General features: G+C 52.0%; 1 protein-coding gene across 4 annotated transcripts in view; it reads right to left on the bottom strand.

Moving 5' to 3' along the window:
• Positions 1-6,740: 6,740 nt before the first annotated feature.
• Positions 6,741-16,173, bottom strand: part of USP31 (ubiquitin specific peptidase 31) — a 73,171-nt gene continuing 63,738 nt past the window's right edge. For all 4 annotated transcript variants that reach the window (XM_036460179.2, XM_036460178.2, XM_036460181.2 and 1 more), the window contains one exon: positions 6,741-13,787. In XM_036460179.2, coding sequence (XP_036316072.1) covers positions 12,244-13,787 — 1,544 coding nt within the window. In that variant the 3' untranslated portion in view covers positions 6,741-12,243. The remainder of the gene's footprint in view (positions 13,788-16,173) is intronic.

Raw genomic sequence — 16,173 nt, 5'->3', positions numbered from 1 at the left:
AATATTAAGATTGAAGGTAAGCAACAAACGGGGGAAAAAAAGCTTGAAAAGCAAATCCTTACAACAGCAGTTCATTTTCATCCTGCAAAACGTCTCACCTCGGTTCTATATACAGTAGGTCCTTGGGTTATGTCGGAGATCCCTTCCTGCAGCTCGACGTAATGTGATTTTCGCTGTAAGTCGGAACCCACCTACATAAGCACCTACGTCACTCACATGGAGTGACATACCTGTAATGTGTGTTTGAAGTGAAAAAAAATTTTTTTTAAAACAATTCCTGACCTTTACCTGTGGTAAATAAATAATAAAAAAACATAAAGCACATATGTACATACGTCGAAATGACGGAACTTTTAAAAAATAAATAAATGGGAGATGGCGATGTAACCCGAGGACTGCCTGTAGTTATAAATATAATAGAGGCCTGGTGCATGGGTAAGGTCCCTAGGCCTGGCCAGTGGTCAGGGCCAACCAGGGCCTTCCTTCGTCCCACACCGCCCCTTGGTGGTCAGCACACATCAGAGCACGTGACTGAACTCTCAGTCTCCTGGTGGAACTCCCGAGGGGACACTATTAGCCTTTTATATATAGAGATATAATAGCATCTAAGCATCTCCATTCAAAATGTTATAACCAACAACTTTGTGTAATATGGCTGATGACATGCATTGTTTAGTTTAAGAAGCTACACATCTGGTTAATGATTTAAATGTTTATAAAGAAAAGCTTTGCAATAAGAAACTAAAAGTACATGTTAGAAATAAGCAAGCTCTCAAAACACACAAGATTCTTTATGAGAATTATCTTACTAGGAAAAGTATAAGACCAATTCCATCTTTCAAGAGACCAGATAAGCCCTAGCCAGTTTGTCTCAGGGGATAGATATCTGCTTGTGGACCAAAGGGTTCCGGGTTTGATTCTGGTCAAGGGCTTGTACCTCAGTTGCAGGCTCCTCCCTGGCCTGCCTGGGCCCTGGCTGGGGTGAGTGCAAGAGGCAACCAATCTATGTGTTTCTCACATCAATATTTCTCTCTGTCTTTCCCTCTCTCCTCCATTCTGTCTAAAATTAAATGGAAAAAATATCCTCAGGTGAGGAGAGAGAGAGAGAGAGAGAGAGAGAGAGAGAGAGAGAGAGACGCCAAAGAAAAATGGGAACAAAGTGAAATTCTAGCAGATGGCAGTAACATCTAATCTTATCTGAAAGTAAAACAAGTGTGACAGGCCCTTCTTGGTAGACTTTGCTCCAGCTTTGTGGCGCTGTTGAGGCCATCCATGTTGTCGCACCTGAGGCTTTACAGCTCAGAAAGACCAGTGTTGGCACTCAAGTCTTGGTCTTTGATTCCAAGCACATTGTGTTTTCTCGTGGCTATTGTTCAAGCTCCCGTGACAGCCAGCTCTGTGGGAGGGCTCAGGACTGACGCTCCTGGTCAGTCTGTAAGTCTGGCTTCCCTCCGTTCCTTTCAGGTGGCACTGAGCTCTCCCCTGCTGCCTACCACCTCTGTGCTTCTGTGTCCTCGTCTCCAGACATGGACCGGCAGTGCCGATGTCAGAGGATGGCTGCCACTCCCTGCAGCCGTGTTCCCTGCAGGCCCGGCGGGAAGCTCCAGGACACCGGCCGGTCGTCTCCTTCACAACAAGCTTACACATCATGCTCGAGAGAGAGCACAGGCTTAGGCATTTGTCTGACACGGTGACTTCTGAGTCTGGGTACTTCAAGCCTATTTCTCCACATGCCCTTGCACTTTCGAAACCGGGAACCCTGGTTGTGTCCACAGTGTGACCCTCCCCCGGCCTGGACCTTCCTGTTGGATGAGTTAGCACAACTGTTAGGAAGATCATCCCGGTAACAACTCACATGCCCACCAACCAGTGAATGGAGAACAAAATGGCATATCCAGTCCTAAAAAGAACCAAGTACTGATTCATGTTACAAGAGGGACAGACCTAGAAAACATTATACGAGATGGGAAAAGCCAGCACAAAAGGTACACATATTACCTGATTCCATTTATATAAAATACCCAGAATAAGCAAATTCACAGAGGCAGAAAATAGATTAGGAGGGGATTAGGAGATTAGGAGCTGGCTCTGTGTGGGGAGGGGGGGGTGTTGGAGGGGTTTCTAGATAAAGACTTTTTAATTCACTCATCTAACTATGAGATCCAATATTTTTTCAATCATGTTTTGTATCTCCAAAGATGCCTCGGGCTTCGCTGGTAATCTCCTTGCAGGGCACATGCTTTTGCTATTCCTCTGCCTTATCCCCTAAATCTCACCGCAGAGATTGGCTTCACACGCGCACCAGCTCCGATTCTCAGCCGTCCCTCCTCCTCTCTGATGAATTTCTTCGTGTGTCTGAAGACTTCTCTCAGGAATGAGGTAAAGATAGGTCAATGCCAGTAACCAAGAGTGAGCGTCATTAACGACTAGTGGCGTCCCTGGCCTGCGGGAATCGGGCCGAAATGGGCAGTCAGACATCCCCAGAGGAGATCCAGACTGTGAGAGGGCTCAGGCCAGGCCGAGGGCGGGGCGAGGGCGCAGGACAGGGGTGCATGGCGGGGTGGGGGGGCATGAATATGAATCCATGGCTTTGTCCGGGCCTCTAGTGTGCATGTAAGATCTTTGGTTAATCTCTTCCCACCCTCTCCAAACCCCCTTCCCTCTGAGATTCATCATTATGTCCATCTTTCCATGCCTGTGCGTTGAGCGTTTGGCTCCTGTTGGTCAGTGTGCATCATAGCTACCAATCAAATGTTCAAACAGTCCAGTGGTCAACACTTGGCATATTAAGCTTTTATTATACATGAGTAGAGGCCCAGTCCCTCAGCCGGCCTGCACCCTCTCCTAGGACCCCTCCGGGGATGTCAGACTACCAGTTTAGGTCCTTGAATGTGACATCCCTCTCACAATCCGGCACCACTGGCTCCTAACCACTTGCCTGCCTGCCTGTCTGGTCACCCCTAACTGCCTCTGCCAGCCTGATTGCTGCCTAATCCCTCCCTGTCAGCCTGGTAGCCTTCAACTATTCTCCCCGATCAGCCTGATGGCCCCAACTGCCCTCCCCGGTCAGCCTGATGGCCCCCAACTGCCGTCCCCTGCTGATCTGCTCTGCCTGGCTTTGTCTGGAAGGAAGTCGGATGTCTGATCATCCTGTCTAATTAGCATATTACCCTTTTGTTAGTATAGATTCCCCGAATTGATGGGTTGATCATTAGATTGCTTGTCATCTAACTGACCCTCAGAAGCAGTTAGACAGTATGTGGAGTGTCATCTTCCGTCTGTGAAAACCCTTCTATGTTGTAGCTGCTCCCGCCCCCTTACCTTTCCACCTCCTCTGCAATTGGATACTTCACAGGGACTGACAGCACCCTCACTCCGCCCCTGCAGGCAGCACTAAGCTCAGGACCACCCCCTGTTCTGCACTCACTGGTCCTTGTCTCAGTCCTCACTGGCCCTACAGACCCTATGGGGTTCAGGGAGATGGGAGGAGGGGGAATCCTTTTACCGCTCTCTGGCCAACGTCTTCTCAGGCTCATGGCCAACTGGTCACCCAGCTGTAGCCACAGCCTCTTCTCCTGCCTCGGGGTAGGAGGGGACAAACGGCAGACACATGGCCCAGCTGCCGCACAGTCAGGTTCCGCCCACCCCCAGGGCAGGGCGAGGCCGAAGCGCAGCTCCGGAGAAGGCGATGGGGGAGCAGGAGGGGCTGCCAGCTGGGAAGCAGCACGCGCCCCAGCCGCCGCCACCCCCTGCACCCCTGTCCTGCGCCCCCGACCCCCCCTGCACCCCTGTCCTGCGCCCCCGTCCCCCCCTGCACCCCTGTCCTGCGCCCCCGTCCCCCCCTGCACCCCTGTCCTGCGCCCCCGCCCCCCCTGCACCCCTGTCCTGCGCCCCCGCCCCCGTCCCCGCACCCCCCCGCACCCCTGTCCTGCGCCCCCGCCCCCCCCCCCCTCACCCCTGGGACCAGCATTTGAGCACAGCAGCGTCCTCCGGGCCTGAGCAGCCACCCTCCAGGACCTCCCTCCTCTGCCCACCCAGCGCCGCCTCAGCCCTTCCAGGGAGGGACCCAGGCTCCCACAAGCTCCTGGCAGGGGCCCAATGGCCCCATATCGTTGCCATGGTGATGGTGCTAAGGCACAAGCTGGTCTTCACTCTCTCCAAAATGAAAATGCCACCTGGCAAGCTGCCCAGTGGTTAGAGCATTGACGCACAGACTGAAAGGTTTGATTCCAGGTCAGGGTTGATTCCCAGTGGGCGGCAACCAATTGATGTCTCTCTCTCACATTGATATTTCTCTCTGTCTCTCCCTCTCCCTTCCACTCTTTCTAAAAATCTTGGGAAAATATCCTTGGGTGAGATTTAACAACAACAATTAAAATGTTTCCTGGTTTCTCATTTGCTTCAAGACAAATGCAGTTGGTCACAAAAGGTCCCTCTAGACGAGGCCTCTGCCAGCCCCTGCGCCTCCTGACCTGTGCTGAGCCTGGCACGGCCACACCCTCCAGCGCAGGCAGACGTCTTTCCCTCCAGGACAGGACGCACTCACAACAGTCAAGTGACGACCCAAGCAAACCCATTACCCCAGCTCGGCCGGCGTGGCCAGCGGTGGAGCATTAATCCATGAGCCAGGAGGTCACAGTTGGATTCCGTCAGAGCACACGCCCGGGTTGTGGGCTTGATTCCCAGTGGGGGCCTGCAGGAGACAGCTGAGTAATGAGTGTCTAGTCTCATCACTGATGCTTCTATTGCTCCCTCTCTCTTCCCCTCTGAAGTCAATAAAAATATATTGAAAGAAAATTCGTTACTCCAGGTGGTAAATGTTTACTAAGTAACTAATGGTGCCTCAGCACTCTGAGGGAACAGAGAGGCGAACACCCCCCTCCCCCCCGGGGCATGCCAGCCCCACTGGCCTTTGGCACCCATGGGTTACACATATGTGGGCTCAACCAATGAGTGGATCAAAAATACTTGAAAGTTACAATGTTGCTGACATGTATGCAGTTAGGCCTACAAAGAGCATAGTGGTGTCCATACTGAACATGTAGACTTTGTGACTATTCCCTAAGCAGTACAGCAAACAACTAGAAACACAGCACTACATTGTATTGGGAATTATAGGCTTTCTAGAGATGGTTTAAAGTACATGGGAGCACGTGTGTCGACTGTATGTCACTTCATATAAGAAACTTGAGCATCTGCAGTTGTGGTCTCGGGACAGGCTTTCTGGGGACCGGAAGTGGGCTGGGACGGCAATGCCTTGAGGGGGATGGGAGTGGCCGGCAGGAGCGCTGAAAGGTAAGAATGTGCCTCTGGGTGTAGTCAGACCGCACTTGGGCACAGGGCATTGCTAAATGAGTCTGGACTTCCATTCTGAGTGGGACAGAAAAGGGCCCCCGCCCGCCAGGCCCTCTCTGAAGGAAGGAGGCCAACACCCGGCACTGGCCCTGAGGCCCAGGGGCTGCAGTGCCCGCCCTGCAGAGGTCTGACAGCAATGCCCTTCACCCAGACCTCCCGCCTCCTTTAGAAAAACGAAGCCGTTAGCCCAGGGTGCCATCCCTGAAGGCTGTGGAGAAGAGGGCGCTGGGCCGCGGTCACCGCAGGAGGCAGACCCTGCGGCTCTGGGAGAGGGTGGCCCTCGCCTCCCTGCGTGCAGCAGAGAACATTGTCCGGGGATGGGAAGCATGGCGAGGACCAGACCCAATCAAGGCTGAATCTAGAAGGTTCCACATGAGGTAGCCCCAGCGCACGGAGGCAGGTTATCTATGAGGTGACTGGCACAGGGCTGCAAAAAGGGAACCAGACCTCCCACCCCCACCCCCGAGAGGAGAGCAAAGAGCCGCCGTCCCAGTGAGAGGAGGGCGCTGGGCGGGACAGGCAGCAGCACATCCCGAGGGTCAGCCCGGCTTTCTCCTGGAAACCTGCCAGGAGGTGTGGTCACTCGGGTATTTGAGAGTAACCCTCCGAATTCTGTGGAAACAACGTTCCAAATATATTTGCTTAGCTATTCAACCTGTGTATTTCATGGCATCAAACTTCCGCATGATAAAGCTTCTCGCAGTCCGTGGACTGCATTGGTGAACTCCTTAATGAAACCTAAAGCAAAATCCTCCCGCTGACAACCCGTGTGTGGTGCTGCGCGCTGGGCTTTCACACACGCGGCCACTCGCCGTCCTGGGTGAGGAGCCTCCCTGCCCCACCCCAGGCCGCAATGCCAGGGACCTGCACGCTTCCCGGAAACGGATGCTGCACTCTGCTGGCAGCTAACTGCTCCGGCCAAGCCCGCCACAGGAGTGCGACCCCCGGCGGCCACAAGAGGCATGGCATCCTCAGCAGGGAGTCCGGCGGGGAGGACGGAGCTGGGAACTCCAGAACAGAAGAGAGAGGGCCCGGAAAGGGAAGGTGCCTTGGCCGTCGTCTCCTCCCGTCGCAGAGTGCGGCAGGAGGGAAGAACAGGAAGCTGGCGAGTCCGCTGGGCCCGGATTACAATGTGGAGTTCTCTGGAGCAGGTGGAGTTACCCGTGGAGACATGGATGCTAATCCTTGACTGTAAAAGTTAAAAAGCATGGATGTGACCTTTTGTTTTAAAAATTTACAGAGTATCTGCATGCAACTTACTTTCTTCACTTAACAGTACAATTTTAAGGCATTTTGTATATATCAGTGTGGTACCGATATGTTTCATTTCCAAGGTTAATCAACACCAAAAAATGCAGTTTGGCAGGGGGAGAAAGTAGTATGACTTGAAGGGCATCGTGTAATAAATTTATTGTATTTTGTTACATTTTCCACTTTTCCCTTAATTCCAACTGTATGCAATATAATCAACTGCTGTTCCAGAAATAACTTTTTAAACATAAAAATATAAATTCTGCTTCTCGAAAGTGCATACACTTTGAATAGTAAGACACACAGATAAATAACAAAGTCAGTGGCACATCTCATGCACTTGCTCTAAAATAACTTAAAAGGGATGACACACGTCTCGGCCTCAGGAAGACCCTCCCTCCCATGACTGCGGCTAAGGAAACAGCACAGAGCATGCGTGCGTGGACAATACCGAGCCGCCCGGAGTCTGTGCCGGCAGCTCCGGGGCAGGCCAGCAGCCCGTGTGCAGCGGGGCGGCCGGGAGACAGAGCCGTGATGGGAGCTCAGGGCAGCCCGTGGCGGGAGGCAGAGGGGCGCCTGGCCTCGCCCAGGCAGAGTAGCACCTAGGGAACTCCCGTCTCTTCCTCCCTGCCAGCAGGCTCACTGCCCGCCTCGTCAGGGAGCCCGCCAGCCGGCGTGGCTTTCTGTCTCTGTGCGTGGAAACACAAACACCAGGGAACGGATGTTTTCTCCCAGCGGCAACGGTGAGATGAGCCACCCAGGCGCACAGGGACTGCTCTGAGGTCCTTGGCACGCACTCGGCTCACCAGATTAAGCTCCATCCCACTGGCTTCCATCGGTAATGTATGCAGCCAAACTTTTGGATGAGCATTAGCTGATTTATTAAAATTATATGAAAAAATACCAATGAGGGTTACAAAAGATTCCAAATAAAAATGCTTCACATTCATTTTTTAATTTAAAAATACTTCCTGAAATTACATTCTAGACAAGTAGAGAATGAGCTAAACAAGGTATTTGGAAGCAGCCTAGGGTTTGCTGTTATAATTATTACAAAGAAACCATCATTCTACCAAAATCCGGGAGTCCACCCTGGCTCTCAGCAGGACTCAACTCCGCACTCAGACACACCTGAAGCTTCAATCCACTCGGTCATTGCTGGGCCGGACCGCACTGACTGCACACAGTGTGCGAGGGGGAGGGGCGGGCTTTAAAAGTCCCCTAGACAACACCGGCTGTCCAAATCCAGAAGAGGCTCAGAGAATCCGGCGTCTGTGTGAGGCGGAGAGCCTCCCTGGTCTACTATGGATCTCACTGCCCCCAAACCCGGAAGCGCCAGGTTAAAACGAATGTGAGATGATCTAGAACTGACCCACCCTCTGATGCCACCACGATCCCACTGACCACTGCTTTCCGTAACAGCAGCTCTAAGTCTCTAAAAAAGCATTTTAAACTGTTAGCACTGCTAGAAGCCACGTTCTCTCCTTGTGACCACAGGAGATCCCTAGAGGATATAAACAATTAAAATCTATAGAAAATGGCAGGTTATTTTTAGAACATTCCTATACTTTACGAAAGTATTTAAGCTAAATACAGTATATAAACCAGTGTGTTCACCATCCCCACCCATTCCTGCTTGCAAATACTTACAGTCTTGCCAATGATCAAAAAGGTTGGCCAAGAGAAACACGTGCAAAGCAAAACAGGAGACCACATTCACGCTCTTCTACACCGATTAAACCACACTGAATAAATATAAATTTGAAAATAGAGCTCCATAATCTAAGAGTTGCCTTTAAAAAAGCGTAGTGGACCTTGTCTATGAGTGGCTTTGCATAGGTAGTAAGAGCATGCTTTCTGGGTTAGCTGCAGGCCATGCAGACTGTCCTGTCCCACGGGGGAAGCATGGCTGCTCAGGCTGCATGTGCAGCTGCAGACACACCTCTGGGCACTGAGCGAAGGCAGTGAGACTGACTATTCAACCAAAACAAAAGCTTAGCGTTTACCCCAAAATACTCCCGCAGGCTTAGCAACAATGCACCCTTTATGAACTTAAGACAGCCTGCACAGGAACAGCTACCTTTTGTGTTAACCACAGGCACTGGCTGGTCAGCAATTTTTGCTCTTTTCTATTTCAAATGATTCAAAGTTCAACCCACCTCACAGAATGTTTTATAGAAACTGTGCTTGTCACTTGGATACTATTTCAAAATTCCAACCCAGAACACTAATTATCTTTGCATCCGACAATTATAACTCCAGAAAACAGTAACGTCAGCTGCTCAGTAATTTTATCAGAATGAAAGGTGTCAATCTACTTGAAACACAGGTTTATTTTATGTAAATGAGCTCTGCTCACTGCTCTCATCAGCTCCATTTTCCTAAAGGCTGCCACTGCCGTCCTTCACATGCTGTTGCTGTGTACCGCCCCACCCCCCGCTTCAACCCCTCCCCGCAAAATCCCCACATCCATCTCATACCAACGCGGGCAACCACGTTTTCCCGTCTAAGTACGGAAACGGCTGTCTGGAAAGCGGACGCAGAGGGGCGCATCTCGGAGGTGAAGGAGGGCACTTTGGTTTCCAGAACACACTTGCTCCAGAGGACTTGGCCGAGTCAGCAGACCCTGTTCGCTCTGGCACTCGCTGAGGCTCCGGTCGATCAGCTGCGCTCCGCGGCCACAGAGACTGCTGGAGCGGCAGCTGGCCTGCACCCGCAGAGCAGGCCCTCCGCCGATGTGTCAGAACGAACGGATAACGATGGAAGCATGATTACAGGAGCTGAGGGAAGCCTCAGATGATTACAAGTCTTCACCAAAACACAAACACTCCCATCGGTCCAGCATGGTGTTCCTCTCAGGCTGCTTTTCGGGAGAAAACACAGAGGTGGGAGATGGTCTTGCAGGACATGAGCCTAACAGCCTCCGCTTGGGGAGGGACTGCGAAGGAAAGGCCCAGGACTCGGGGGTGTGGTGGCCTCAGTGCCTGGGGTGTTCCCTGGAAAGAAATCCAAATGCAATGTTTCCTAAGTGGACAGACAGGAGACCAACTCCGTGGTTGGTGGTTATTCTGTGCTCACCAGGAAATGAGTGCTCGGATGAGGCCAGAAACCCAGGCCCACAATCCTTAATAGATGATCTCCAAGCCCAAACACACGTCTGCTCATTGCGCCCGACGTCACTGGGGAAAAAACAAAACCAACACCAAGCCCCTAACCTACCAAAGACCTGAACTGAACCACGTAACCATTTCCCACACTTTACACCTCCAGGAGCACCTGCAAACTTCCGGGCAAGACAGCCTTCTCGGTGGCTTAGCGTTTGTACCTGGAGATCAGGGGTGAACTTTTCATTGCTTAAGCACAGAAATGTAACAGCTTAGAGATGCCTAGACAATGCCGTAATATTTCCTGATTTTTTCCATTTAAATCTGAAACGAGGACTAAATTCATAAGCATACAATTTTATAAATACTGAAATTTTATTTTTAGATCTCATGGAAAATTAAAGGAGTTTGTAGTGTGCTTTTTTTAAAGACACTAAACCAAATGGAAAATCCATTCCTGAAGCACTCAAGAATAAAAATATTTACCACTGTGAAAATTAAACTACTTTCCATTCATGCTTAAATCATTATTGCCCCAAAAGGTGTTCATAAAACCTGTTATGTAGCCAAACTATAATTCTAACACTTTGCAGAGATACAGATTTCAATGCGGTTTGCCTGCGAGAGAAAGAGGCGGCTCCAATCGGACGAACACCGAGTTCCCGATACTGGCGATTCCACGTTTGTGATACAGAAACCCAGTGCCAAACAGACCGGTATTCCATGTGCGGTCGGAAGCGAGAATCCCGGCAGCCGGGCACCGGCAGTCGCTGCTCCGGAGCCACAGGACTGGGTGCGGGGCACACACGCGTGCTCAGGAAATGTCGGGGAGCACTACGGCCACTTCCACAAGCGGAGTCTCAGATATCGCAAGGGTCTAAAATTCCAGCTACCCTCAACAAAAATGGCCTCCAGACTTGTGAGCTACCTGCTAATGCTCAAATTAGCAGCAAAATAAAGTTAACTAACCTACTGGAAACATTTCCCAAGAGGTATTCATGGAAAAACAACAAAAGGCAGTGCAGAATTCACAGCCGTGTGGTCACCTCACACACAGCAGGACTGAGGGGGATTACATGTGGGTCCAAGTGCCAGGAGTTCAGGAAGAACCTGAAGAACCTGTGAGCTTTTGGAAGTTAGTACGGAAAAGCATATAAACATAGCATGCTATATTTCATGGCAAAGTGACAAATGCTATTCAAACAGAATGAGAACCAAGACTCTCTTGACATTTAGGTAAAGGATGAAAAAAACTAAAACTTGCCAAGATACCTCCCAGAAAGCTTGGAAACCAGGTATCTTGCTTACCTGTGAGATGTCTGAGGTTCTCTGTCTAACCAGGAAATGCAATTGGATGGACAGGGCCCGATGGAACATGTGCAGACCCCGCCGAGTTCTGGTGAAGGATTCAATCTTACGCACGAAGAAGTGAGTGAATTCCTGGAGAGCAGTCACTGAGCCAGACAGGCAGGATCAGAAACGTGTATGTAATACTTGGTTACATGTCACTTCACTACCACTGACTTCCGGCCTGAGCAACTTCTTTCCTCTTCATAACTGACCCGACTGTAGAGCCGGGGGCATGGAGCTCCCAGCGTCTACAGGAAAGGCAACACCGAGGACAATGGGAGAGAGTCAAGTGTGCAGTGAGAATCCTTTTTCTTTTCCCAGGAATCTTTAAAAGATTCCTCTACTGCATGACTACTCTTCAAACTCCCAATGGCTTCCACTAGCAAATTTAGAAGGGAAAAAACTTAACGATGAGTAACTGGTTTTCTGAATACCCAATGTGCCACATCTTGGGACCCACACCTTTGCCGATGTGACAGCAGTGAAAGACCACTTCTACCTCTAAGTGTCCATGTGTGGCAGGAGGAGGAATGACAGTCACTGACAGGCCACCTTCCTCCCTAGTCCTTTTCCGGATACACACCCTCCTAGCCTGGCTGAGTATATACCTGAGAAACATTAGTGTTAAAATATTGCCCTTGACAAAGACTGGTAGATGGGGCCAAAGTGCAGGAAGCAACCGTTTTCTCTCGGTTTGTCTCATTGTTAGTGTCACAGTTTTTAGAACTCCTGGTGCCACATGACAGTCCCCTTCGGGACAAGCCCTGCTCAGCTGAACCCCAGGTCAAATAATTCATCCTTCTACAGAAAGTAACGACAGCTTGACTGGTCCCAGGTTCCAAACCCTAGGTCCAACGAGTCATTAGATTTCTCTAAAAGAAATATGTACAACTGCTAAAGGGACTGTCCGGGGTATCCTCTGTAATTTTTCCAGTTAGCTCAGTATTGATGCTTTGCCTATGGCTGTTATTTGGTTCAATGGCAGAATAAGGCGACGCTTTTAACAATTTGCAATTGAATTCCACACACACGCACACGCACACACGCACACACATGCATGCACGCAAGCACACACATCAGGCACATGACCCAAAAAATACAAAACAAAAGCATAGAGGGCTCTGGTGGGGGAGGGAGGGGTCTAAATAAATAAACGCGTCACAGGTTGCTGGAGCGCAGCGAGTCACTGAGGCTTCGGAGGCGGCCGTGCAGAGGCTGGCATGCTCGAAGGTAACCTTTGGGAGGACCTCTCGGAGGACTGCCTGCCCCGAGGAGAGGAGAGTGCTCCGGAGTCTAGAGGGGAAGACTTGGACTTGCGACTGGCCAGCAGGGAATGTCTAGCAGAAGCAGAGTCCCTGGAGACAAGCTGCTCTTTCCCCGCGGAACTGGCATTTGGCTGCTGGGAGCCCGGGGGCCGGGGCCCTCTCTCTGCCTTGTCCTCCCCGGCGTTCCTACAGGCCGGCTTGGCAGAGCTCCCCCCGGCCTTCCTGGAGAGCAAGGCGGTCTTGCCGAGGTCAGCGGACCGCCGGGTGTCCTTCTGCCTCAAGGCTGACTTGAAGAAGGACAGCCCCTTCTCATCTGACTTGCTGTCCCTCTTCAGACCAGCCTTCACACTCGCATTGGGGGAGCGCAGGCTGGCCATGGAGGAGCTCCTGACCTGCTTCCCATCCCCCCGGGCCTCACCCGCCCGGGCCTGGCTCACCCGAGGGGAGCTGGGCTTGGAGCCGGAGGGGACACCGGCCCGCTCAGAGGCCAGGCTTTGTCTGGAGCCCTCTCTGCTTAGGCTCCGATCTGAAGTCCTGCCCTTCCCGGGGGCGAGGGGGCCCCTCGTGGCAGGGCCCGAGGCTTTTCTGGCAGAGGTGGAGGAAGCAGTACAAGTGAGGGAAGAAGCCGACTTCAGCTTCTGGGGCGAAGGAGAGGCCACTGAGTCCTGGGCTCTGGGGGAGGACTCCTTCCTGGGAGGGGCGGGGGCTCTGGAAGACTCCACTTTGCTCCTGGAGCGGGAGGGCTTCACAGAAACTTTGGCAGCAACCGGAGAGGAAGGGGAGGTGCTGGACTGAGATGACCCCCGGCTGGCCAAGGCGGACCTCCCCTTCCGCAAGCTTCTGTCTGGCTCAGACGCACCTTTGCAGCTGGGGGAACTCCTGGTTGTGCTCTCTGGTTTCTTGGTGAGGGAGCCTGGCTGGCTTGGGGGTTTCACCTCTTTGACGGGAGAGCTGTCTACAGAATCGCTCTGGTCCACGTAAGCTATCTGGTTATTGTTATCAAATGGATCAGAGACGGAGGGCAGGCGAGCCCCTTGTGCTGAGTGTTTGCTCTGGGTGTCTGCCACACCGGAGTTCAATCTGTGGACCTCTGACTCGTCTCTGCACACGCCTTCCATGACAGCCAGCGGGGCCCGGCCTGCAGCCTTGTGCTCCCGTCGACTGGGAGTGCCGCCCAGGTCCTGGGAACTGCTGGAAAGGCTCCTCAAGCTACCAAAGCAAGAGACGGAGGCCTTGTCATCCACTGCCTCCCCGATCTTCTCCAAGGTGGAGGCAGAGGCGTGAACCGGAGAGTCCCCTGAGAAGCGGGAAGGAGAGCTGGAGCGCATCTGCAGCTTGGCCGACAGGGACCAAGAAGGTCTGATGCAGTTTTCATGGACGGCCAAGGGGCTGGTGACAGAAGACCTGGACGACAGGCTCTGGCGCTGGACACTCCTCACGAACGGTCGCGTCGAGAAACCTCCTGCACGCACAAAGGGAACATCATTAAGCTAAACAGCAACGAGGCCGGAGCACCTACCGGGAAAGGCAGGCGAGCATCTGGGACGACAGGAGCATGGCGCTCAGAGCAGCACATCTGGGGTCAAGGAGTAGTGAGGCCAGTTCCCTCCCTTAGCTACCCAACAGGTGCATTCTAATTCAGGGACCAGCAAACTGCCTCTGCCTGCCTGCTCTCCACCAAGGATCAGCACTGTTTTCCTGTACAGGCCCAGCCAGGAACCACTTTAGGCTTTGTGACCCCATCTCATGAAAGTAGCCATGGTTGACACATCAACAAATGGGGATGGCCGTGTTCCAATGGAACCTTATCTTATCGAATCCTTCTAATAAAGAGGGAATATGCTAATTGACCTTCATACCGTTGCAAAGATGGTGGTGTCCACAGCCACAAGATGGCAGTGCCTAGTCCCCTCAGCCCCGCAGCTGCCCAGGGCTGGCCCGAGGTGCAGGCAAGCCTCAGCTGGTGGCTGCCCAGCCACCCAGGGCTGCCCCAGGCTTGCGCTGCCAGCAGTGGCAGCAGCAGAGGTGTGATGTGGTGTAGCCTTCCCCTGATCGCTGGGTAGCCTCCCGCCCCTGAGAGCTCCCAGACTGTGAGGGGGGCAGGCCGGGCTGAGGGACCCCCACTCCACAGCATGCATTTTCATGCACCAGGCCTCTAGTGAGAATAAAATCAAATCTTTAAAAAGCCCTGTGCCCAGTGTGGTATCCGGCACTCCACAGATGCACAATAAATGCGAATGGCTGAGTCAGCTTAGCTCACTAAGGATTTCTGGGACGCACAGAAGGCAGTCTTTGCCCCAGATGGCACAAAGAGTCAGAGTCAGAGTCAGAGCGAACACCAGAACTGCAGCTCTAGCTCACATGCAATCCATATGCAGGGGTCTGTACCTGTTAACTATGAAAGCAGATCCACACAAAGAACTAAATAGACAATATACTCCTATCATGAGTGACTTAGAACTTATTTAAAAATATTCATAACTAGAATAATATAAATCCAAAGAGCCCAGCCAGTGTGGTTCAGTGGTTGAGCATTGACCTATTGACCAGGAGGTCACAGTTCAATTCCCAGTCAGAGCACATGCTTGGGTTATAGGCTCGATCCCCAGTGGGGGGCATACAGGAGGCAGCTGATCAATGGTACTTTCTCATTGATGTTCTATCTCTCCCTCTCCCTTTCTCTCTGAAACCAATAAATATATTTAAAAATTTAAAAAAATTAAAAAACTTCCAGCCCTTGAAGAAAAAAAATGGTGGCTGAATAGGCAGGTGTGTCCTGTGCCTTGTCCCAGAGCAGACAGAAGAAGCAACTAAATTGAATAGCATCCACCCAGATTGGTAAACTGGACACAGCTAGTGAGACAATTCATAACTGGGAAGGGATGCCTGGAGAACGGGGATCTGGGCTGGAGAGAGACGTGCGACCAACAGGCCAAGAGGGTCAGAAGAAAGATGCAGGGCACCAAGTCTGCATACTTTGGGGACAGGCATAAATCCAACTGTGGGGGGGAGGTCCACAGGCTGCTGGCGGCTGGAGATTCTGGCTCTACGCCCACACTGTGAGAGGCTGCGCCCAGAAGGGTGGCCTGCAGAGCTGCCTGAGCCACGAAGTGCCAGGGGGGAGAGGAACTCATAGTCACTTGGTTTTTTTGCCTTTTATTTGCTAAACCCACTTCATAGGACTTTTCAATTTCACCAAGGCTGCTGTGCAGGTGTCGGTACAGATGTGTGGGGTCTGGGGAGAGTCTCTGGAGGAGAGTGCGTCAGGGAGAAGTGACAGGAATCCAGCACTGAGACTTTCCTGACCCTCCAAACCTAAGCAGCCATTTTCTCCTGAAGAGCCAGCCCTCCCAGCAGCCTCAAGACAGCCAATACAGTCACACCCAACCTACACCTTGAGCTGCACAGAGGGCACAAAGGAGCTAGAAAGGAGCTTAGCAGCCATAGCCCAGGACTCTTCCTATAGAAGCAGAGAAGCAACAAGCCCGAGCTGGCGGAGCTGATGCTGGGGGTACACCCCCCAGGCTGGCACATCCTCCCAGCCCCCGCCTTGGCCTCTAGCCCGTGTCCTCAGAAGACCCATCACCACTGGAGGCAGTTACAGCTCACACAGTGCTGGCGCAGTGAGGCTTGCTGGAAGGAAGGTGAGTCAGCGTCTCATTCAGAAGCTGAGCTCACTGTCTGCCTTCCCAGCTCTCGCAGTGCTGGCTGCCTTGGTCCCAGCCACCTGGTCCCTGATGGAACTAAAGGCTGTGTGTGCTGCCACTACTCCACAGGTAAATGAAGGTAAAAAAGAGTTCCATTTTTATCAGATTTCCAAAGTTTTTATGTTGTACTTATCTTCAGAA

This window comes from Pipistrellus kuhlii, unplaced genomic scaffold, assembly GCF_014108245.1.
Source record: "Pipistrellus kuhlii isolate mPipKuh1 unplaced genomic scaffold, mPipKuh1.p scaffold_m20_p_31, whole genome shotgun sequence".
Classification (NCBI taxonomy): domain Eukaryota; kingdom Metazoa; phylum Chordata; class Mammalia; order Chiroptera; family Vespertilionidae; genus Pipistrellus; species Pipistrellus kuhlii.
Note: the sequence above shows the minus strand (reverse complement) of the source record. Positions and strands in the feature narration are given on the sequence as shown.